Here is a 25,222-nt window from a genome sequence, read left to right as displayed (position 1 = left end):
CTGTTTTTTTTATTATGTAACTGCTGTCCAACTTATTGAATGTGTCTTTCCAAATATTTCAATAAAGGAACCGTTTGAATTGTAAAAAAGGCCGGAATATTGTCCTTCAGACTTTAGGAGGCCAGACTTTGGCCAGCGGGAGTGGAAATTTTCCTGGCATCAGTAGGAGGGAAAACATCTGCTATTGGGGGGGAGGAACAGTGCCCCATCGTTGGTATCATAGGGAGAAAAGGTGCCCCATTAGTAATGTCAGTGGGAGAAATGATGCTCGGTGTCACATGGCAGAACAGTGTCTCGTATCAGTGGGAGGGGATAGTCTCCCAAGGGCCAGAAAAGGTTCGGAGACCACTGGCCTAAGACATATAAGATGTTGGTGATGATCAAGCCCAAAGGGCTCCTTCGCAAGCTAGGATGAAATATAAAAAAAACGAAGCACCTGCCATGGCTGGTCCTACTGATAGGTAGCAAGGCTCCTGCATCAGCAGGAAGGAGATGGTAAAGCAAGCTTTCACCTACCTGTGCTTTTAAACTATACACTGTAGGATACTCCACATTCCTAATTATCCTGGGAACTACTTATTCAAAGATCAGATCTATAACATATAGTGCCGCTGCCTATCCTTGCAGTAGTTCTGACCCCAGCTGTCCTGTCCTGCCTGTTGAAAGTATACACATGTGTCTTGCATTGCCAAAAGAATACGTACAGAATTTGGTTTTCTTGTGTGAAGATACCTAATAATGTAATATAGGTTCAGAGTAATCAGCAGAGTGGGGGAGTACCCAGGGGAATTTTAGCATAAAGTATATTTATCCTTTCATCTATGCCATCCTCATGCCAGGACAGGCAGAGGAGTACCACTTTTCTCCCTGCCTCCATAAAATAATTGCACAGAATCCAGAGGACCTTGTCCAGGATTTAAATTCAGACAGAACTATTCAACAAGAGAAAGTATAGTAAACCAAAGCAACCAATCACATTACTTCTTTCCCTGAAAAAAACTTCTCCAAACTGAAATCTGAATGGAAAATTCAACAAGTGGTGTAAGTATAAAGTTTCAGGGTAAAGTCCCAGGTACTTACGGAGGGCATGCCATTCATCTTGCCGGATGGTCTTGGTGATGTTATATGTGAGGTTCTTGGGTATAGTGGCCGAGGAATAGTGATACTTAATAAACGAGCATCGCTCAATCTCCCCTGGAAGTGCAAAATAAAATATACATTATTTTCTCAAATTATTTCTAAGACATCAATAAATACATCCCAAAAAGCAAATGTGCTAATATAAAGAGGCCCATGGCCATATACAGTGATCACAATTTTATTTCAATAAATCTAAAATACGTGACCAACAATCCCACACATTCTCCACAACATAAAAAAGAAAAATGCATATATCTCCCAAAGTAAGACATGCTTTTTGGCTACACGACCTGGTAGATGTGAGGGTCTTAAAGGGATCCTGTTGTTTTACAAATCTCCACTCTTCTGAGAAAGCTTTCTAATAGGTTTTGGAGTGTGTATAAAAAAGAAAAAAAACCTAAGGCAGATTCTAACCATCCTCTACTTTATCCAACACTTAAAGTGGTAGTATACTCATTTTTTTTACTTTTACCTACAGGTAAGCCTATAATAAGGCTTACCTGTAGGTACAATTATTATCTCCTTAACCTGCACGGTTTAGGAGATATTTGCCCTGCATGCAGCCGCTGACGCTAGGTCCGGCGGACCTTCAGAGTTTCTTGCCAGGCGCTTGCCGGAAAGGGACTCCCGCGCACATGTGCGCGGGAGTGGCGTCATCGCGGCTCCAGCCACTCACAGCGCCGGAGCCGCCGAACCCGGAAGAGACGCCTAGGGAGCATGTCAGCTCCCTCAGCGGTGTCCGAGGGTCCGTGTCGGGGCTTCGTTTTGAGGTCAGTATTTCATAATGAGCTAGTATGCGATGCATACAAGCTCATTATGCCTTTGTCTTGCAGGGTTTGTTTTTTTTTTTTTCCGGCAGTATACAACCGCTTTAAAAAGGAAAACTAGTTGTGGCTAGAAATGTACTTTACTCTGTTGCTTCTCCAAAAACATCTACCTAATTGTTCCCTGCAATAGACAACACTGAATACTTACCTTTCTATCTGGTGGGGAAACCAAAATTCACTGTCTTTTAGGCCCCATTCACACCTTAGCATTGTGTAGCTTGAAGCTCCAAAATGTTGGAGGAGAAAAAAAAAAAGCAATTAGGCAATTTGGAGTGGAGATGTGAACCAACTCCACAGAGAATAAGGCCAATTGCCTGATGCTCAAAAATGTTCTGGAGCTTTTTTTTTAGCTCACATTGTGCAGATTTGTGAGTTTTTGGCATGTTTGTATACCCAAAGAAATGAATGGAAACACTCCACTTGTACAATGTTCTGCTTAAATTAAATAATGTAAAAAAAAACAAAAAAAAAGTAATTATATATATATATATATATATATATATATATATATATATATATATATATATATATATATATAAATACATAAATAACTAAAAAATAATTATAAATAAATAAATACCTAAAATAAATAATATGTAAACAGAAATAAATAATAATTACACCCTAACTTAAAAAAATCAATACATTATTATTAATTTTAATAATAATGATAATAATAATAATAATAACAACAGTAAATAAACACATAAACCTGAAAAAAAAATATTATTATTATTAAATAATAATTATTATTACTAATAAAAAAAATAATAATAATATTTAATATATATTTTAAAGCTCTGTATTTTCTAAGTATTGTTAATAATATTATTCATAATAAAAATAATAATGATGAGAATGATATAGTAATAATAATAATAATGTATTTTATTTTGTGTTAGGGTGTTTAGTTGTTTATTAATATTTTATTTTTTTATTATGTTTATTATTGTGATTTATTTATTCTAAGGGTTAGAGGTTAATGTTAGGGGTTAATTATTTAATTATTTATTTATTTGTGTATTTGTTTTACATTTATTTAATATTTTTTATTATTATTATAATTATTATTACTATTAACAGTAGTAGTAGTAGTATGAACACCCTAACAAAAAAAATAAGAAATGAATAATAAATAACCCTAACCCTGATGGCAAAGCTGAAAAACCTAGCAACAAATAATTCAACAAAGCTCAAAAACACTGTATAAAACCGTGCAAATCGTGCATAAAAATTTGCCAAAGTAGCGCATAAAAACAGGGAAAAAAACGCTCAAAGACGCTACAATCAGGTGTGAATGTAGCCTAAGCACTAAAGCATCTGGCAAAGTCTTTAGCATTTGACACTTCTGGAAGTGTTGAATGTTTGCATCCTCTGGCACACAGTTTGTTTCCTCCCACCATCACCTACATCCCTACAAGATACAGTAGTGACGTGGAGGTTAATAGAAGAAACAATTGAGCACAGGAGGGATTTAAGGCATTCCCAGAAATATACTTCCCCAGACGATTTAGCACTTTAAAGCCTGCCATAAATGGTTCAAATTTCTTTCTTGCAATCACGGATTGCAGGAAAGAATATCGCTTGATTCCCCCATCAATACAGCCAGTGTTGGTAGGGGGAATACCTCTCGTGGAGCTATTGTGTTCTTCTGGTAGGGGGGTGCATTAATCACATGAAATCTGACTTTGAAATCTGATTTTACGCATATATATAAATCAACAAAATACCCCAAAAAATTACACCTGATGAGCAAAATCTTGCACACAGTAAATTCAGTCATTTTTTGCTGAAATCAATAATTCTGCTCATCCCTAATCAGCATGAGCAGTCAACAAATGGTGTGGTATAGAAGCACAATGTATGACGTAACATGGTCCTATTAGATGCATTTCTTGTCACTTCCTGTCTTGTTTACAATTTTTTCGTAGACAGGAAGTGAGAGAAAATCCCGAACACAACACAAACAGAAATAAAAATAAAATTTGTATTTTTGTCTATGTCCCTGTTGCAGATTTTCTCCAAATTGCTGTCTGATAAAACTCTTGTAAGCAGGACAGGAAATGAGGATAAAACGTCATTTCCTACTCTATCCAAAACAAAAAATGTGTGATTTGATGTGCACTTTACCACAAGCAGGGTTCCTATTCCTACCTTTGTGCTTTTTTTCTGCTCCAGTTTTTTTTATTTAGCAAATCTGCCTTACTGTATTTTTATTGCTGATGTTTAGGACCATCATCACGATTTCCCAGCTATCTCTTGCACTCTGGTAATAAATGAATCATTGGCAGTTGAATTATTTACACCCTTGGGTTTTGTGTATTTATTGATTATACGTAGGGTTATGAGTTCACAATTATCTATTATTGAATGCATTTTATATTTATTTAAATGATAGATTAATAATTTGTTGTGTTATACTCATAAGGGATGGTTTGTACTGATTATAAATTTCCAGGGTTCTGTTTTTTATGGTGTCTTGCAGCTCAGCTGATTATTGTTTATTAAATATTATTAAATATTATGATTTTATTAATTATCAAAAAGCATTCACTGTGTCTAGGTTGGTAGATAAGAGCACCTAATAAATCCCATAAAAGCAGATGTGATTTTTAGTTGTATCTCCCTAAACTAACATTAAAGTAGAACTATAGACCTATTTTTTTTTCATTTTGGATAGAGTAAGAATGGCAAGTGGACACAGTTAAGGGCTCACTACATGGGATTGTGGCGGCCACGTTCTGCTTAAATTATAAAAATAAAAATAAAAAAATATGTCTTTGGGTTACTGTGGCTTTAAGCCTTTACGGGCTTGTCACATGAATTGAGGTGGAAAAAACGTGTATCTAAGTCAGGCGGGAAACACGTGCCTTTTCTAGAAGGTTCTCGTCACTTGGAAGAAGGGCTATATAAAGCGTTGTGTGAAGGCCCCCGTCGCAGTTGACCTGACTGAAGCTGCTTGGCGAGCTCCCCTTCCCCCCACCCTATCACAGCACCTGTTATGTGGTTATGTCACCCTTGAATCAAGGGGGGGCTCTTATGAATTTATTTTTTTGAGGATATTCGCTTGAGTTCTATGACTGAGCGAGAGATATGTATATTTGAATTTTAAGTTTTAATATCTGTTTATTTAATGAATTTTAATAAAGATTTTATTGATGAATTATTTATATACCAATAAAGGTGGCGAGGCCATTTTATTACAATTTCTTGTGTTGATATTTTCTTTTTTTTCTTCATGGTTTATATTAAAAGGGGTTAAGTGTGCAGCCTACATTTCCAAGGGCTATAACCTCTGTCAGATTTTGTTTCGCCATCTGTGTCCCTTTGCTGAGGTTTCCCATAACCAAACAGGAAGTGAGAGGAAATACCTCAAAATTAAGGAAATTCCTTGGGGAACCTCAGGTCACCAGAACTAGTGTCCCCATTGGAAGAGTTGCCTTCTATTACTTTTCTGGGGAAAACCTAAAATTTGGGATTTTCTTATGCTTTCACTTTCAATGATAATAGCAAACAGAACAAATAGAGAGGATGAATCTCCGTAACAGGGGCACAGACAGCAATAAAAACTGACAAGTATTCTAATCCCTCTGCACTCTATCCAAAACAAAAAAAAAAAGAAAAGTTGTGCCTTTAGTTATACTTTAACCACTTGCCGACCAGCCACCGTACATATACTGCGGCAAGTTACCGTGAAACCACGTACCCGTACGCCACTTTGCGGGAGCGCTCGTGGGGGCGCACACCCATTCACCAGAGGGCTTTGATCTGAAAAAAAACTGTCAGCTCCAGTCTGAGCCGCTGTACTTACTATGCAAAGTTAGGTCATCAATCTCCCCCACTGAGCTATTGTGTTCTGACAGTGGGTCGCGCCCCCCCCCCAAAACAATTGAATCCGCGCTTTCTGCTATTGGCTGAGAGTGCTGATCGGGAGTTGGTCCGATGCTGGTTTGGCTGGCCTCTGTCGGACAGACCGACCTACATGCGGGCCGAATGTCATATGTTTTTTTTTTTTAACCAGCTGTTGTCCCCCGACCTTCAGCACGTGTGTACCTGGCTTTATGGTGTGTATTAGGAGAGGCGGAGGACATGTCTCTTCCTTTGGGTCATGCAGCTGTGCATGTAACCTGACATTCAAGTATTCACAACATGCTAGTAAACATGAAGCACTAGAAATCTTGACTGATACCTGCCACCTACTGGCTGAAAATGGTAAAAAATACATATATATATATATATATATATATATATATATATATATATATATATATATATATATATATATATATATATATATATATATATATATATATATATATATATATATATATATATATATTTATATATATATATACATATGTAATAGTTTATGTTTACCCAAACTATAAATTAATTAATAAAATAATACATTCTTGATTCCTGAACATACAAAAGTAAAAATAATTATGGACAGACAATATACACGCTTTAAGAGTAATCTGATCACTTTGATATTTATATCTAAAATATTGTAGGGAATCTGACACAAACGCCATCAGTTTATCTAACCAGCACTTACAGTATAAATGGAAGAAGAATTTGGTTATCAAATAAAAAAGACTGTTGTATTTTTCAGACGTATCCCTATATCAACTGAGCAACGTAAACAAGCTTCTTGTCCTGTAAGGCACGATTCCACAGCCAAAATATAGGAAATGGCTGCCTTCCGACCAATCGGGGGAATTATGGGACATTTTACAACGATGAAATATAAGACAGCAATCCATGGAGAATCCAATTCACAGAGTAAGCAACTACTGCAATCTCTATAAACATTTATTATTTACAAGCCAGTCTGGTGACATATGCTATTGACTTTGATGCATCATGAAAACACACAAGTTATGGATTATCTATATTTTGCTGGTTATTTTTTTTCCTAATACCAAGCAGTTTTAGTATATTACCATTGATCACCTGTGTCTAGAGAGGCTGCAGGGTGTCATGAAGAGCTGAATAAGTTAAATAATGTCTTCAGGCATTACAGGATGCATGGAAACATAAATACATAGAGAATTTGTTCTGCAGTTGTGACTTCTGTTAGACAATTCTTCAGCTTAACAATGTTAAGGATCTGTATCTATAGATATTAGATAATTGTCACACAGTATGGCTCAGGTTGGACTGTGTCAGCTGGCCAATGTCTTCTCAGATACTTCCTACTGCTACAAATCACCTTTCACCTAAATTTATCTATACAAGTGTACCACCCTCTAGAAGTGTCCTAAAGTTAATTTAGGTTTGTTAGTGTAGGTCTGTTAGGGCAGGCAAAACATAGTTAGCTCAGGGCTAAGCCTGAGCTGTGTAATCTAGGTCAGGGTTAGTTCAGTTTAGGGCTGGGTGACTCATCCTACCAGCTTCTCTGGTACTTCCCCTGTTAACTGGGACATTGGAGAATGTTCTAGACATAGTGGGTGGAGGTTAGGAGAGGCTGCTCAGAATATTTATGAGGGCCTCAGCCAATCCCCAGTAAAGGGCTGGCAGGGAGCAGGCCACCACATAAATAGGCATAAGTCATGCCAGGGTGGGGCAGTCGGGTGGAAGTTGGAGATGGAGTGCTAAGCAGGCTGTAGGTGGCCTTTGAGGGAGCCCCCTATTCTGGGGGGTGGCCTAGGGACTGAGGCTCGTGTGCTAGCAGATTCCTTCCAAAACACACGGAAGAAACCCTTCCAGGAGGCACGAGAGCAAGAAGAGAGGACAGCAGGAGCAGGTCAGCATGTTTGGGAGATCTCCTGTGAGTCAGCAGGGTGGGTTGGTGAGTGTCAGTCTGGAGGAATGCGGGAAGAAGTTAGCCGGGAGGGCTAGTGAAAGGGGCAGCTACAGCCAGGTGGGTTGGCAGTGCCTGAAGATACGGTGCTGGAATCAGTAGCCACAGGAGAGCTGGACACTGACACTCTGCTACACAACTAAGGGGCCTTAGGTTCCTGCCTGTAATGGGCCATTGCTTCCTTTGACTGCGTAACTGTCAGGTATTCACATAGTTCCAGCTAGGTTCCTCAAGCAAGTGTGTGCTGGAGTGAAGAAGAGGAGCTGTATATAGAGACTGTATCTAGGAAAAGTTGTCCCTGAAGTTGTTGTTGAAATCAAATGGGCATCCCATAACCTTCCATCTCTATCCAAGTTATTACCCTCAATAAAACAAAAAACAAAGTCACAGACTGTTCTCTGACTCAAGAGTGCCTGTGAAAATTTGGTGTGCCTGGCTGTGCAGAGTGGGGAATCCCAGTTTACCTGCGAGTAAGTGGGGTGTGCTACACAACTAAGGTGCCCCTATAGGAAAAAAATCGTTCAACTTTTAAAAATATTGATTAATGTAAATTTGTATCTCTGTAGGTCATTTTTAGCACCCCAAAGCCTGTCTGAAAACCCCAATATTATTTACATTCCCTATCCTGCTTCATTGCTAGGATTCAACATATGTTGGTTGCTTACCCCCAGGGCCTGGTGATTTCTAACAGTAGCCCTGACTCTACCTCTTTCAAAAGTCGAACTTTACTCCTTTATAGCAGTCATGCTGAGCTCATCTTGATATAGGGAGCCTCAAGTGTGGCACCTGACAACCCTAAAGAAGGGCACATAATATTCAATAAATGTAATGCTACAGAAAGCTGTCAAAGATGGCAAATTTGGAACAGGAAATGGTCAGAGGCTAAGGAATGGCAACAAAAGACGGTCATAGATTACAAACGTTCTACAGGACTTTCTGGAGAATGGGGACATGCTTCAGGAGACAAAGACTGTAGACACATTACATCAGACTGCTAGAGATTACTATTATTATTACAGGGCAACGGGAAAAAACACAGAAAACTGTGGGCAGCAAAAAAAGTGCCATAGGTTCACATACAGCCCCTGGGCCAAGGGTTGGGAACTTTGGATAAATGTAAAATGTACATTAGTTTTTGCCTTCTGGTATGCTTCACACAAGTGACATATAGTTATTTTCCCTGTCTATTTTCTGCTTATACAATTTGTACACTGTTTAAAACACTTTGTTGCTGCAGATTATAATTGCCTATTTGCCTACACGTCTCTCATAAAATGTGCATATTAAAATCATGTTTAATGATTCCAGAAATGGGTCTCTGGGTTCCCATTAAAACGATGGCAAAATATCCCGAACAGTGTTAGTGTGGGTGTCTGCAGCCTTTTGATACAGACAAGCACTTTCTGCAACCTACACAGCAAAAAAGGCTCTCGTTTCAAAAGCTCCAACACAAAGTTTTGTCCAAAGCAATCTATTGTTGCAAATAACAGTATGAAATTAATTTGGCATATAAGCACAGGCAATACCCACCCTAAATATTTATGCCATAACTGTATCCCTAAATGTCAGGGCATAGGCACACCCATTAATCCATGGGTAAAAATGATATACTGCACTCAATTCAATGGAGGTCAACAAGATAAACTAATGCTCAGACGACTGCCCCTGTAGGCATGGTTCAAACAGTGAAAGTCCAGCGAGTCAACACAACCAGGATCAAAATAAAAGCATGAAGGCTTTTTTAGAACATGTACGCAGGTCTGAGTCTTTGGATTTTACCCTATGTTCTTATTCTTTTATTTTTTCTGCCTTTCACTTTAGGCATGCTTTGTACTTGCATTGTATTTATTACTGATTTATAAGAAAGGTTGCTTGGCTTTGACTAGTTTACATGATGACTGCATTACAACATAATAACTTTCAATTCTGCTTTGATGGAACAGCTTCTGAATACACACTTACATGGGCTCGCGTTTCTCTGAATTTCTTGTGCTCTTCAAAGTCATGTACACATACAGTATAAATATGATTGGAAAGTCCCTGGAGTAGGGTTTCTTAACCACTTAAGCCCCGGAAGATTTTACCCCTTTCCTGACCAGGGCCTATTTTGCGATTCGGCACTGCGTGACTTTAACGGACAATTGCGTGGTCGTGCGACGCTGTACCTAAACTAATTTGACGTCCTTTTTTCCCCACAAACAGAGCTTTCTTTTGGTGGTATTTGATCACCTGTGCGATTTTTTGATCATGCGCTATAAACAAAAAAGAGCGTCAATTTTGCAAAAATAACAATATTTTTCACATTTATTTATATGAAATTCCCCCCAAAAAAATGTAAAAATCAAAATTTTTTAAAATTTTCGGCCAATTTGTTTTATGCTACGTATGTTTGGTAAAAAAAATCTCAAAAAGCGTATTTTGATTGGTTTGCGCAAAAGTTATCCCGTTTACTAACAAAGGGAAAGATTTTTGTCATTTTTGTTGTTTTTTTTTTAACGCGTAATGGTGCGATCTGCGATTTTTTTTGCGGTACTGCGACATTGCGGCGGACAGATCGGATCCTTGACTGACATTTTTGACACTTTTGGGGTTACCAGTGACATTACTACAGTAATCAGTGCTATAAATATGCACTGTTACTGCAAAAATTACACTGGCAGTGAAGGGGTTAACTTTTTTTGAGAGGGAGGGGTTATGTGTGTCCCTAGGGGCGTGATTCTAACTGTGATTGGCTGTGGCTTGGGGTGTAGGAACAGTGATCAACGGTCCTACATAGTAGAACCGTATGATCACTATTCCTACACAGGGGAGAATGACAGGCGGCTTGTTTACATCAGCCGCCTGCCTTTCTCCCTCTCCACCGACGATCGCTCCCGAGACCCTCACAGGCTAGCGACGTAGTACTACGTCGCTTTGCCTGTGAGGGGCTGACCGCCGCAGTAAAAAGTTGTGCGGCGGTCGGCAAGTGGTTAAAATGCTTCTTCACCCCCGAAACAAAAAAATGAAAAGTCAGCAAATACTGTAGCTCCTGACTTTTAATACTAGGACACTTAGAGAATAGTAAATATTGCAGCGCTAGTATTAGTGAAATAGTGATAGATGATATAAATATGTGCAAAATTTGACACAAATAGTATGAACTCTATATGCAAAATCAAGCAAAAATGATTGCAAACATATAATAAAGTGCATCAGTGATATGACACGGGTAAGTAATCATAAAAATGCATTTATACTATAAATAAATAAATATTGGAAGTTCATAGTCCATCAAGTTCATAAATATATATAATGTCTGTGTGATATCCACCAAAAATGCAACGTTCAAATGGATCTCCTCATATATATAACAACGGTGATGCCAAGGGAGTAACCGCCACCGGTGAACAAAGTAGGTAGGAGGCTTACCAGATGGATTGGACACAATAGAGTATATACTCTTTAGGTCTGTCTCACATGAAAAGAATGGTGGTTGTCACTGTATTGCTGATATCAAAATGCCTTCAGTACAGGTGACCACAGCAAGGATGTCCACCACAGGAGCTCAATGGAATAAAAAGATCACATAGTGTGTACCAGTATAAAAACATTTATTGTAAAAAGGTAAGGACACTCACAGAAATGGTGATAAAAAGCGCTTGTAATTGGTAGAGATAGTCGCAACACTTGTAGCTGGCCCTTGGACATCCTGGCTGTGGTCACCTGAGGTTATTTATTGATTATACCATACGGATGACGTGCTGTGTGTGAAGTCGTTTTTTTTTTTTGTGTACTGAAGGCATTTTGACATCAGCAATACAGTGACAACCACCATTCTTTTTCATGTGAGACAGACCAAAAAGTATACAGTGGGGATCGAAAGTTTGGGCACCCCAGGTAAAAATTCATGAGCAAAGGTACGTTTGGAGAAGGGGCACAGAATTTAATGAAAAGAACCTCTGTACAACTGTTAAGCATGGGGGTGGATCAATCATGCTTTGGGGTTGTATTTCAGCCAGTGGCACAGGGAACATCTTACGAGTAGAAGGAAAAATGGATTCAATAAAATTTCAGCAAATTTTGGATGGTAACTTGATGCCATCTATGAAAAAGCTGAAGTTAAGAGAGGATGGCTTCTACAAATGGATAAGGATCCTAAACACACCTCGAAATCCACGGGGGATTACATCAAGAGGCGTAAACTGAAGGTTTTGCCATGGCCTTCACAATCTCCTGACCTCAACATAATTGAAAATCTATGGATAGACCTTAAAAGAGCAGTGCGTGACAGACAGCCCAGAAATCTCAAAGAACTGGAAGACTTTTGTAAGGAAGAATGGGCAAAGATACCTCAAACAAGAATTGAAAGACTCTTGGCTGGCTACAAAAAGCATTTACAAGCTGTGATACTTGCCAAAGAGGGCAGTACATGATATTAACTCTGCAGGGTGCACAAACTTTTGCAGACGCCATTTTTTTGTTTTCTGTCATTTTGAAAGTGTCAATGATGGAAATAAAATCTAACTTTTGTTGACATACTATAAGAATGTCTAATCTGTAATTTGATGCCTTTTGGAGATTTTTCCATCTTTCCTTGGCTTCTTTATGCACATTAATACAAATTTTTACCTGGGGTGCCCAAACTTTCGATATTGGGTCCAATCCATCTGGTAAGCCTCCTACCTACTTTGTTCACCAGTAGTGGTTACTCGCTTGGCATCACCGTTGTTATATATATGAGGAGATCCAGAGGCGTAACTAGAACCTTCAGGGCCCTGATGCAAGAAACCATGAAGGGCCCCCCAGACCCCTGGCCGGGGCCCTTACCTTCAAGCCCAGGGCTCTTCCCACTAATCCTGGGGCTCTTTACACTCGTTGCATGGCCTTTTATTTCAGTCCCGCAGCAGGATTCTTTCACAAGTTCTGCAGTGGGCCCCCTTCCTACAATCTTGGGGCCTCCCCACAGTGGTGCAATGCCAGGGTCCGGTCGCAAGTGTGACCTTTGCGATCCTGAAAGTTCACCCACTGGTTTGCTACCGGGCCCCCTGGAGCATGGGGCCCGGTAGCGATTGCAACCCCTGCAACCCCTGTAGTTACGCCCCTGAGGAGATCCATTTGCACATTGCACTTTTGGGTGGATACCACACAGACAACTTTATATATATTTATGAACTTGATGGACTATGAATTTCCAATTTTTATTTATTTATAGCATATATGCACCTTTATGATTACTTACCCGTGTCATATCACTGATGCACTTTATTATATGTTTGCAATCATTTTTGCTTGATTTTGCATATACTGTAGATGTTTATGAGTTCACACTATTTGTGTCAAATTTTGCACATATTTACCTAGATCAAGCCCTGATATAACTATTTTTCTTTTTTTATTTATTAATAGAGTTTTAAAACTAGCGATCACTATGACTGTCTATCACTGTGATTATGTGATCAGGAGCCAGTCCTCCTGGTTCCCAATCACTTGTCTGAGACCAAGAGCTGTCAATGGCTGCTTGGTCTCAGTGTCGGGGGGGCTATGATCAAGTATGATCCCACCTCAAAAATGTGGATCATATATGTAGCACCACAGAAAGAAGACAAATTCTGTGAAACCCCATATATGTGTTGCCTTGGCGAAAGGGATTAAGATTGTCATGGAAATATAAACTAAAATGAGACACAGGGTTTCTGACAGAATGAGCAGCATGCATCTAATGCTCTGCTCTTCTGATATTGCCTAGTCCAGATTTCAGACCTTTTTTTGCCCTGCTCTAGTAATCCCCAAAGTTACAATTTTTATTATGTCATATTAATTTCTCCTAAATTCTACCTTTGTTCCTCCAGCTGCTTTCAGAAGTTGCTGGGGAAATTTCCAGCCATCAGAGGATTTCAATTTTTTAGCTATAACTCATGTACTATTCAATGAAACATGTCTAAAAATAGATCTTTTCTACATTCCTCATCCTACTTCTTATCAAACTACCTGCAAGTGATTTAAAGTCTTTGTCAATAATAGGAGAAAGTCCTACTTAAGTTGGGTCCCTCATTGATCGGTTCTGCTGAACTGAAAGGGTGACACTGCAATTATGTACAACATCATTTGTTATCGATCAGGTAACACCAATGTCAATTCACATTGAAAACACTGCACAGTGATTGATAGCCTGGAAACTAAAGGGCAATTAAATGTCAATAAGATAATGAATAATGATTATAATAAGTATTTTTTATGAAGAAAATTTTGTTAATGGGGACCTTTAGTCAGAAAGGGACTCTCCAGGCAATATCAACCTAGTCCTATAAAAGCGAGAGAGGTATTTTACAAAATTGCCATATAATTCAGCTACATGCCTGTTATTGTAATTTTCAGATCCTAGTGGGCCAGAAAACCCTTAAAGATACTCCAAGCAGTGAGAGAGATCCAGAGCTGACTCCTGGAGGTTCAGGATCCAATCGAAGCTTTGCAGATTCTGCACATTCCACTGGACATTGGCTGACAAGGGGAGTCACCTGTGTACAAAGCAGAGCCAGAACCTGGGACAGCACTTTGGTGAAAACTTGGGATGCCTTACACAGGCCAAAGAGTAGGGCTTGCCATTTGCCCACCACAAACTACAGATAGCACTGGTGAGACTGAAGTATAGAAATGGGCAGATAGTTGCCTATGGTGTCCACCAAGGTCAGAAAATCCCCCGGACAAAGACAGGCAGTCTCTGACCTGACAGACATTATATGGAACTGCACTGGAAGGAACTTGTTGACAACTTTCAGGTACAAAATGGCTTGGGCAGGGTGAACACGTTAGAGTAAAAGCCTTTCTCCTTCTGGAACAGAGTAATGACCCCCCTGACAGAAAAGCTGTTCCAGGGCAGCCTGAGGATCTGCTTTCCTGTGAGGAGTAGAGTTGAGCGGACACCTGGATGTCCGTGTTCGGTGGGTTCGGCCGAACTTTAAAAAAAAGTCCGGGTCCGTGTCCCGGACATTTGCCGAACTTTTCCCGGACACTGAACCCCATTGAAGTCAATGGGGACCCGAACTTTCAGGCACTAAAATGGCTCTAAAACACCAAAGGAAAGGGCTAGAGTGCTGCAAATGGCAGCAAAATGTATTTAAGAGCATGGCAAGTGCTCTGCAAACAAATGTGGATAGGGAAATAACTTAAAACAACAAAAAAAAACAGAAAAATAAAACAATGTTCTTCATCTCTGAAGGACGAGGCCCATATGGAGTAGGAGGGAGGTTGAGGTGGTGGTGGATGTGGCGGTGTCATAGGCGTGCGCACAGGGTGTGCCGGGTGTGCCTGGGCACACCCTAATCACCTAGGGCACATTAGCATTATCGCTCTGTTTGCCAGTGAGGAGATGGGAAAGATCTCTCTCGGACCTGCTCTGCTCTATTTCACTTTGCCAGCAGGGAGAGTAATGTATCGGGGCCATGTACATGTAGGCAAACACATGCATGTGTATTTAAACTTTGGGGTGCACACCCTAATGCAATAGGCTGCACACACCTATGGGCGGTGTAGGTGGAAGCGGCGGTGGAGGAGGACCAGGGCCGGATTAAGAGCATCATGGGCTTGGTGCTGAGGATTTTGAAGGGCCTTAAGGGCCGTGCCTTGGCATGCACCCAGAGGAGGAAGGGTGCAGCCATGCATGCCTAATTCAACATGGGATGCTGTCTCTGAAGCCCATAAACACATCCATGCATCGGCAACTGTCCCTCCTTGTCCGGCCTTCGTGCTGTGTGGGGAGGTTCTGAGGGAGCTGCCTGGGGAAGCGAGCATAGAAGCCAGACTTCTGTGTTTACAAGTGACAGAAGAGCGGTAACAGTGAATATGGCCAACCCGGGGCCTATATAAAAGGTAGGGGCCTGGAGCTGCAGCTCCAATAGCCCCTACGTTAATCTGGCCCTGAGGAGGACGAGGTAGCCAACACTGCTTCTTTTCACAAATTTTAAATGAGGGTACACCCCAAAAGAGTGAGAAAGAGCAAAAATGGAACAATGGGTGGGTAAGGTCGGTATCCATCGCTATTCTGCACAAGGTATGGAAAAGTCCCGTGGGATCCATGCCTGGTTCATTTTAATGAACGTGAGCTTGTGTAACGCTCCTGTGTTTTTATTATAGGCTGGATTTGCAGCTGCAAAATCTCCACTCAGTAGTCATGTAGAGATGTGTTGAATACCAGATCCAACTCTCCAGGACTCATCACCGTGGGCCTGTCAGCTTCAACATACAGATATATACACACTCAATGAGATGTTCCTGGAGTGATAGGATGTATATGATAGTATGAAGGTGATGTGCTGAAGGGACAGGTGTGAACAGTGACAAGAATGGTAATCACTTGATAGGTTTTGTATAGTAGAGTTCAAGATGGTATTTAGGAATGCAGATAGGTTAGTATCGAGTATGCTAACAGGTGGTGAGGACAGCAGATGACAAATACAGGATAGACTAACCCAGTGCAAGGATAGATAGTAGTAGACAGGAGAGCTAGCAATCTATGCAGCAGTGCAGATGATAGATGGTAGTAGGCTCAAGAGCTAGCAATCTATGTAACAGTGCAGATGATAGGATAGTATGGATAGGTAGTAACAGTCCTTAATGTGCATAGGTAGATAGTGCAATAAGGTTATGGAGGGTTCCCCTGCGGGGTACTTATCACTTGTAATGTTAGTAGTTTAGAGAGGTCCAGTAGATAAGGAATGATTCGGTAGCGAGATACAGGGATCAGTAGCGAGGTTCCGGTCTGCTCCAGGTAAAGGGAATAGCTGGAGGTTTCCGATCGAGAGACAGGCTTGAAAGCATGTGGATAACAAGGCAGGTTGAACGAACAATGTGAGTGAGACCGCCGGCGGTTGAAATAGCCGCTCTGCGGCGCTCAGCAGTGACATCATCGTTCTTAAAGATATATGCGTACCACCTGAAGAGAAAGGTGGGACGCATTACAGAGAAAGTGGTGATTAAGGGTACCGGAGGTACCAGAATCTTACAGCTTGTCCACATTGTCTCTGGACAGGCGGCTGCGCTTGTCTGTTATAACGCCCCCAGCCGTGCTAAATACCCGTTCAGATAATACACTGGCTGCAGGGCACGCCAGCACCTCCAAGGCGTAAAGGGCAAGCTCAGGCCATGTGCCCAATTTGGAGACCCAGAAGTTAAAGGGGGCTGACCCGTCATTCACTACATGTAGGCGAGTGCACACATACTGCTCCACCATGTTGGTAAAATGCTGCCTCCTGCTAAGATGTTCCATATGAGCTGCTGGTGCTGCTGTTTGTTGTGGCGTGCTGACAAAGCTTTTCCACATTTCGGCCATGCTAACCCTGCCTTCTGAGGTGCTGGCGGTGCCCTGGTTGCATTGGCGACCTCTTCCTCCTCCTCCTCCTCCTCTGCCTTGTGCTTCCACTGTGGCCCCGCTGTCAGGTGGGAATGCCAGCAGCATCGCGTCTACCAGCGTGCGCTTGTACTCGCGCATCTTGCGATCGCGCTCCAGTGAGTGAATTAAGGACGGTACGTTGTCCTTGTAACGGGGATCCAGCAGCGTGGCCACCCAGTAATCAGCACAAGTTAGAATGTGGGCAACTCGGCGGTCGTTGTGGAGACACTGCAGCATGTAATCGCTCATGTGTGCCAGGCTGCCCAGAGGCAATGAAAGGCTGTCCTCTGTGGGAGATGTATCGTCCGTGTCCTCTGTATCCCCCCAGCCATGCACCAGTGATGGCCATGAGCTGGCCTGGGTGCCACCCTGCTGTGAACATGGTTCCATCTCCTCCTCCAGCTCCTCCTCCTCATCCTCCTCATCATCCAGAACTGTGCCCCTGCTGGACAATTGTGTCCCTGGCGTTTGTGTGTGCAGGAACCCACCCTCGGAGCCCCTTGCGAATGACTGCTCTGAAAGCCTTGGAAATGTTACCTCTTCATCCTCCTCCTCCTCCTCATCCTGTGCCACATCCTCTTCCATCATCGCCCGAACTGTTTTTTCAAGGAGGCATAGAAGTGGGATAGTTAAGCTGAGAACGGCGTCATCGGCACTGGCCATGTTGGTGGAGTACTCAAAACAGCGCAACAAGGCACACAGGTCTCGCATGGAGGCCCAGTTATTGGTGGTGAAGTGGTGCTGTTCCGCAGAGCGACTCACGCGTGCGTGCTGCAGCTGAAACTCCACTATGGCCTGCTGCTGCTCGCACAGTCTTTGCAGCATGTGCAAGGTGGAGTTCCACCTTGTGGGCACATCACATATGAGGTGGTGAGCGGGAAGACCGAAGTTACGCTGCAGCGCTGACAGGCGAGCAGCAGCAGGGTGAGAATGCCGAAAGTGCGCACAGACGGCCCGCACTTTCTGCAGCAGCTCTGACATATCGGGGTAGTTTTTAAGGAACCTCTGCACCACCAAATTCAGCACATGCGCCAGGCAAGGGATGTGCGTCAAACCGGCTAGGCCCAGAGCTGCTATGAGATTTCGCCCGTTATCGCACACCACCAGGCCGGGCTTGAGGCTCGCTGGCAGCAACCACTCATTTGTCTGCTGTTCCATGCTCCTCCACAACTCCTGCGCAGTGTGTGGTTTGTCCCCCAAACAGGCAAGTTGTAAAACTGCCTGCTGTCGTTTACCCCTGGCCGTGCTGAAGTTGGTGGTGAAGGTGTTACGCTGTCCGGATGAGGAGGCGGTAGAGGATGAGGAAGCGGAGTAGGAGGAGTTAGGAACAGGAGGCAAACTGAAGCGCCCTGCAATCCTCGGTGGTGGAAGGACATGCGCCAAATTGCTATCCGCCTCAGGCCCATCCGCCACTGCATTTACCCAGTGTGCCGTTAGGGAGATATAACGCCCCTGACCGTGCTTACTGGTCCACGTATCAGTAGTTAGGTGGACCTTGGCACAGATGGCGTTGCGCAGTGCACACCTGATTTTTTCCCCCACTTGGTTGTGCAGGGAAGGGATGGCTTGCCTGGAAAAGTAGTGGCGGCTGGGCACGACGTACTTCGGGACAGCCACCGACATAAGGTTTTTAAAACTGTGCGTCTCCACCAGACGGAATGACAGCATTTCAAAGGCCAAGAATTTTGAAATGTTGGCATTCAGGGCCAGGGATCGCGGGTGGGTAGGGGGGTACTTCCTCTTCCTCTCAAGTGTTTGGGAGATGGAAAGCTGAACGCTTCCAGGGGACATTGTGGAGATGGTTGGTGACCCAGGTGGTGGTGTTGCTGACAGATCCTCTGTTTGCGGGGTGGCAGGTGCCGGTATCACTACAGATGTGGCTGGAGCGGCCGAGACTGCAGCAGAAGAGGAAGCAGGATGAGCCAGAGACGTTTCTTGGTTTTGAAGGTGTCTACTCCACTGCAGCTCATGCTTTGCACTTAGATGCCTGATCATGCAGGTTGTGCTCAGGTTGAGAAGGTTTATGCCTCGCTTCAGGTTTATGCCTCGTCATCAGCACATTTTCTAATGAACTTCCACGCTAGAGAACTCCTTTGAGCTGACTTTGGTGCGCTCGTTCCCTTGCTGCATTGGGCAGTAGCAGGCGTAGTGTCTAGGGCACGGCCGCTCCGCTTCTGCACCCTCTTCTGCTGTGCTGGTGGCTCTGTGCGAACACCGCCTCTTCCTCCAAACTACTCAGGTCACCTGCATGACGTTCATTCCATGTGGGGTCGAGGACCTCATCGTCCTCCACATCATCTTCCACCTAGTCTTCACCCCTGCCCTCCTTGTTGGTCTCCACAATGCTGAACGCCGCAGCAGTTGGCACCTGCGTTTCGTCATCATCGGAGACGTGCTGCGATGGTCCTTGCATGTACTCATCTTGAGAAATAAGTGGTTGGGCATCGCTGCACTCAATCTCTTCCACTTCTGGGGCAGGGCTAGGTGGATGGCCCTGGGAAACCCTGCTGACAGAGTCATCAAAAAGAAGAAGAGACTGCTGTATGGCTTGGGGCTCAGACTGCTTGCCTGATTTGCAAGGGGGTGAGGTGAAAGACGGTTGGACATCGGCTGCAGGTGCCAACTCTGACCTTTCTGCAGTAGACTGGGTGGGAGACAATGTGAAGGAACTGGAGGCACTGTCAGCAGCAAACCAATCTACTATCGCCTCCACTTGTTCTGGCCTCATCACTTCTAGAGGCGTATGATGCCCTACCAAATACTGATGCAGGTTCTGTCGCCTACTCACACTTGAGGAAGGTGTTTCACTTGTGTGTGTAGCTGGCACAGATCGACCACGTCCTCTCCTTGCAACAGGAGCTCTACCAGCAGCACCACGACCCAGGCCACGGCCCCTATTTGACGGTCTCCTCATATTTCTGTAATTTAAGATCTTACCCTAGAAAGGTGTTTATTGAATAGCGGAACAAAACAACAACAGTATCGCACGGGTGTATCTCACAGTCAAATATGCAAACTATGCCGCAATTTAATGTTTTTTACCCCAAGAGGGTGTATATTGAATAGCGGAATAGGATAAAAAACGGTGTATCTCACACGTACAAACACAGACTAGGCCCGATTAAATTTTTTTGTACCCTAAAGGGAGGATGAGGAAGAGGAGTAGGAGGAGTTGGGAACAGGAGGCAAACTGAAGCGCCCTGCAATCCTTGGCAGGGGAAAGAGATGCGCCAAACTAATTTAAAAGGTGTATCTCACACGTACCGATACAGACTATGCCGTAATTTAATTTTTTACACTCCAAAAGGGTGTATATTGAATAGCGGAATAGGAAAACTTTTATAATACGGTGTATCTCACACGTACAAACACAGACTAGGCCCCGATTACAATTTTTTGTACCCTAAAGGCAGGATGAGGAAGAGGATTAGGAGGAGTTGGGAACAGGAGGCAAACTGAAGCGCCCTGCAATCCTTGGCGGGGGAAGGAGATGTGCCAAACCAATTTAAAAGGTGTATCTCACACGTACCGATACAGACTATGCCGTAATTTATTTTTTTACACTCCAAAAGGGTGTATATTGAATAGCGGAATAGGAAAAAATTTATAATACGGTGTATCTCACACGTACAAACACAGACTAGGCCCCGCCGATTACAATTTTTTGTACCCTAAAGGCAGGATGAGGAAGAGGAGTAGGAGGAGTTGGGAACAGGAGGCAAACTGAAGCGCCCTGCAATCCTCGGCGGTAGAAGGAGATGCGCCAAACAAATTTAAAAAGGTGTATCTCACATGTACCGATACAGACTATCCCGCAATTTAATTTTTTACACTCAAAGAGGGTGTATATTGAATAGCGGAATAGGACAAATTTTACAAAACGTATCTCACACGTACAAACACAAACTAGGCCCCGATTACAATTTTTTCTACCCTAAAGGCAGGATGAGGAGTAGGAGGAGTTCGGAACAGGCAGGAGGCAGACTGAAGCACCCTCAAATCCTCGGCAGTATGAGATGCGCCCAAAAAATTGGAAAGGTGTATCTCGCACGTACCGACACAGACTATCCCGCAATTTAACTGATCCCCAAAGGTAATTAAATTAAATAGCAGAATAGAAAATATGATCAAAAAAAGTGTATGTATATCACACGTACACAACCACACTAGGCCCCAATTACTATTGTTTGTACCCCTAAAAGGCTGGATGAGGAGTAGGAGTATGGAACAGGCAGCACCCTCAAATCTTCAGAAGTATGAGATGAACCCCAAAAACTTGGAAAGGTGGATCTCACACGTACTGACACAGACTATCCCCCAATTTAACTGATCCCCAAAGGCTTTTGATTAAATAGCGGAATAGAAAATATGATCAAAAAAAGTGTATGTATTTCACACGTACACAACCACACTAGGCCCCAATTACTATTGTTTGTACCCCTAAAAGGCTGGATGAGGAGTAGGAGGAGTATGGAACAGGCAGCACCCTCAAATCTTCAGAAGTATGAGATGAACCCCAAAAACTTGGAAAGGTGGATCTCACACGTACCGACACAGACTATTCCCCAATTTAACTGATCCCCAAAGGTTTTTGATTAAATAGCGGAATAGAAAATATGATCAAAAAAGTGTATGTATATCACACGTACACAACCACACTAGGCCCCAATTACTATTGTTTGTACCCCTAAAAGGCTGGATGAGGAGTAGGAGGAGTATGGAACAGGCAGCACCCTCAAATCTTCAGAAGTATGAGATGAACCCCAAAAACCCCAAATATCATTCAGCTCTGCTGCAGGCCACAATTTAATTTTTTTTAACCCAAGGCTGTATATTGAATAGTGGAATAGAAAAAAAGTGTATGATTTTGGAAACCACTCAATATTAGCACATGTGAACTGAACACAGCAGTGTATGATCAGTCACTCAGCACAGCACAGCTGAAGGAAAAAGGCTGCACACGGTGCCTGATAGAAAAATACTTTTCTCCCTCCTCCTCAGTGGGCAAAAAAGATTGTGTTCACTGCACCCCAAAAAGATTGTGTTCACTGTACCCCAAAAAGATTGTGTTCACTGCACCCCAAAAAGATTGTGTTCACTGTACCCCAAAAAGATTGTGTTCACTGCACCCCAAAAAGATTGTGTTCACTGTACCCCAAAAAGATTGCGTTCACTGCACCCCAAAAAGATTGTGTTCACTGCACCCCAAAAAGATTGTGTTCACTGCAGCCCACACACAGCAAAATGGATGTGGACCACTGACACCTGCCTATCTCCTATCCCACACCACACAGCAATATCGATTGTAGTTTGTAGAACACACTGTCCCTAAAAATCAGCAGACTCTGTCCCTAACAGGATTGATAAGATCGTAGATCGGGACTGCAAAACCCACCCCACACAGCAATATCGATTGTAGTTTGTAGAACACACTTTCCCTAAAAATCAGCAGACTCTCTCCCTAACAGGATTGATAAGATCGTAGATCAGGACTGCAAACCCCACCCCACACAGCAATATCGATTGTAGTTTGTAGAACACACTTTCCCTAAAAATCAGCAGACTCTCTCCCTAACAGGATTGATAAGATCGTAGATCGGGTGACTGCAAACCCCACCCCACACAGCAATATCGATTGTAGTTTGTAGAACACACTTTCCCTAAAAATCAGCAGACTCTCTCCCTAACAGGATTGATAAGATCGTAGATCGGGTGACTGCAAACCCCACCCCACACAGCAATGTCGATTGTAGTTTGTAGAACGCACTGTCCCTAAAAAATCAGCAGACTCTCTCCCTAAAATGCCTACAACTCGCCCTGCCTAACACACTCCGACCTGTCCCTCAATTCTATCCGGACACAAATGTTTTTTTTTTCCTGTCTGTCCCTAATCAGCAGCCAGCACGTTGATGTGTGCTCTCTCCCTGATCTAAACAGCAGAATGACGCCGCAGCGGCGCTGCCTCGAACTTATAAAGACTTGGTCACATGCTTCAGACGGCCAATCACAGCTACTGATACATTTGTAGGCATGGCTGGGATGGCTTAGGCACACCGGTTAAACGCTTGTTGATTGGCTGTTGAAAGCCCGCCATGAAAAGCACGCCAAAGCATGCAAAACCCGGAAATAAAACGACCGAACACGGATTTTTACCCGAATATACAGTAAAGTGTTCGTGTCCGTGTTCGGGTAACAAAAATCCAATTATTCGGTACGAACACGAATAATAAAGTCCGTGTTCGCTCAACCCTAGTGAGGAGCAAACAACACATTGCAGGGTATAAAATGAGTTTGAGGCATGGAAACCCTAGCTTGTAGACCCCGGTCATGAAGTACCTAAATCAATTGATCTGTAATGTTCTGGGTCTAGATGGCCATAAGGATGAAAAATATGCCCCTACATAAATAACTGAGGGCGCCATTTCACTGGGATGAAGACTTGTATTCTGCTTTTGAAGATTTGTGAGTCTAATTCTTCTTCTGGAACTGGGGGGGGGGGGGAGGGGAAGGGACGAAAGGAACTTTTTTTAGCCCCTAATGAAAAAGATTTTGATCTGCCATAATTGTTTTAATTCAGAGGCAATGGGGTAATCTTGCCCCGAGTAATTTTGTGGATAAAAGTATCTAAAGCATTATTGAACAAACTTTCACCCTCAAAGGGCAACCATCCTCGTTGTTTCTTGCAGGGGACTGCCACAAACCAACACTTACACTCTAGAACACATCTTATATGCACTGACATGAAGTCCAGCCATAAAAGCCGCCTGAGAGATCCTCTCAGTTCATCCGGGCAAAAGTGAAGGGCATTTGGAAAGTTCTCTAGGTCCTAAAGAGGGGGGATCCAGTCCTAAGGACCCTAGGCCTCTTAGTTATGCACCTGTCCCAGACCAACAGGTCTTTCAAAACCCCACCACTGCAAAAAAAGGCTACATGGCTGCACCCACCAAGGAAAAAGGTGCCTTAAAGATGGCTTCAAAGCTCTTGTCTTTAAACCCCGGAACCTCATTAACAGGGCGCAGCCAGGGTCTTATTCTGATATGAAACAGTTTATCTACAGCTGGAAACACCCATTTTTTTGTAGAAGTTCTTCTCCATAGGATACTGCTGGAAAAATCATATCAGAGGAGCACAAACCTTCTCTAGATGTATCCAACCTCCGTAAAGACCACCTACATATCAGAATGAGGCCAAAACAGCTTAGGAGGTTTGAGATCTTTCCAAAATCCAAAACCAGAGACCTTAGGCAATGTTGACTCAGGATGCTGCATCTTTTCGTTCTTTTTATCAATTTTTGTTAATGAGTGCCTCAATATAGATTTGAGGGAAAAATGCAAGGTAGAATATTGGGCATCCTCTTGTGAGGATTTGTACGAAGAGGACAAAGCCATCTCACCCATTCCTCTTCTTCTTCTGAGGCCTGCAAGGCAGATAGAAGAAATGAAAAATCTGTCAGAGAGGGTGATTGGTATTGCTTGCGGTTGTTGAGTAGGTGGAGTTGCAGTGCTGGATTTTGAGCTTTGTTTTTTCCAGTGTCCAATTATCAAGAAAATGTAAAAGGAAAAAAAAAAACAAACAAATGCAGCCACCACTTCTAAGGCTTCATGTACACATAGCCTACTTTGACCGCGTTTTTCAGCCGGTGGTCAAAACGTTCCTATCCTGACGTGATTTTTCCACGCTCAGGAGAGGGAGGTTGAAGTTCCCCTAACCCAACAGCTCATAAACTCTGGTAAAAGCCTATGTGTACATTGACATTTTATGAAGTTGAGTTTAGGAGCCTTCGTAAAAAATAGGCCAAAAGCTCCTAAACTCAAGTTTAGGAGCTGGAGTATACTTAAAGCCTTAGGGCTGTTAAACTGCTTTAGTTCCTACTAAACTAATAACTTGATACAAGAGATGAACCCTTTACAAAAGGACATTTTAATTACTAATTTCTGCCCTGGCAGCCAGTGTAGACATTCCACCACAGACCAGGTACCAAAGAGGGTCTCCTTGTGTTTTGGGTGAATGAAGTCCAACAATTTTTGGAAACAAGTTTTTAGCATTTTTTCAACCCTCACATCTGACCAGACAAATGTTCTCTAT

The 25,222-nt window shown here is 42.7% G+C and overlaps 1 protein-coding gene across 1 annotated transcript in view; it reads right to left on the bottom strand.

Moving 5' to 3' along the window:
* TMEM178B (transmembrane protein 178B) overlaps window positions 1-25,222 on the bottom strand; it is a 479,244-nt gene that overhangs the window by 276,222 nt on the left and 177,800 nt on the right. Inside the window, exon 3 of the mRNA XM_082254639.1 lies at window positions 1,081-1,194. Within this exon, the coding sequence (XP_082110765.1) occupies window positions 1,081-1,194 (114 nt within the window). The remainder of the gene's footprint in view (window positions 1-1,080; window positions 1,195-25,222) is intronic.

Source organism: Pelophylax lessonae (genome assembly GCF_965119305.1).
Source record: "Pelophylax lessonae genome assembly, chromosome: 4".
Classification (NCBI taxonomy): Eukaryota; Metazoa; Chordata; class Amphibia; order Anura; family Ranidae; genus Pelophylax; species Pelophylax lessonae.
The sequence above is the reverse complement of the archived record's forward strand: the minus strand, read 5'-3'. Positions and strand labels throughout refer to the sequence as shown.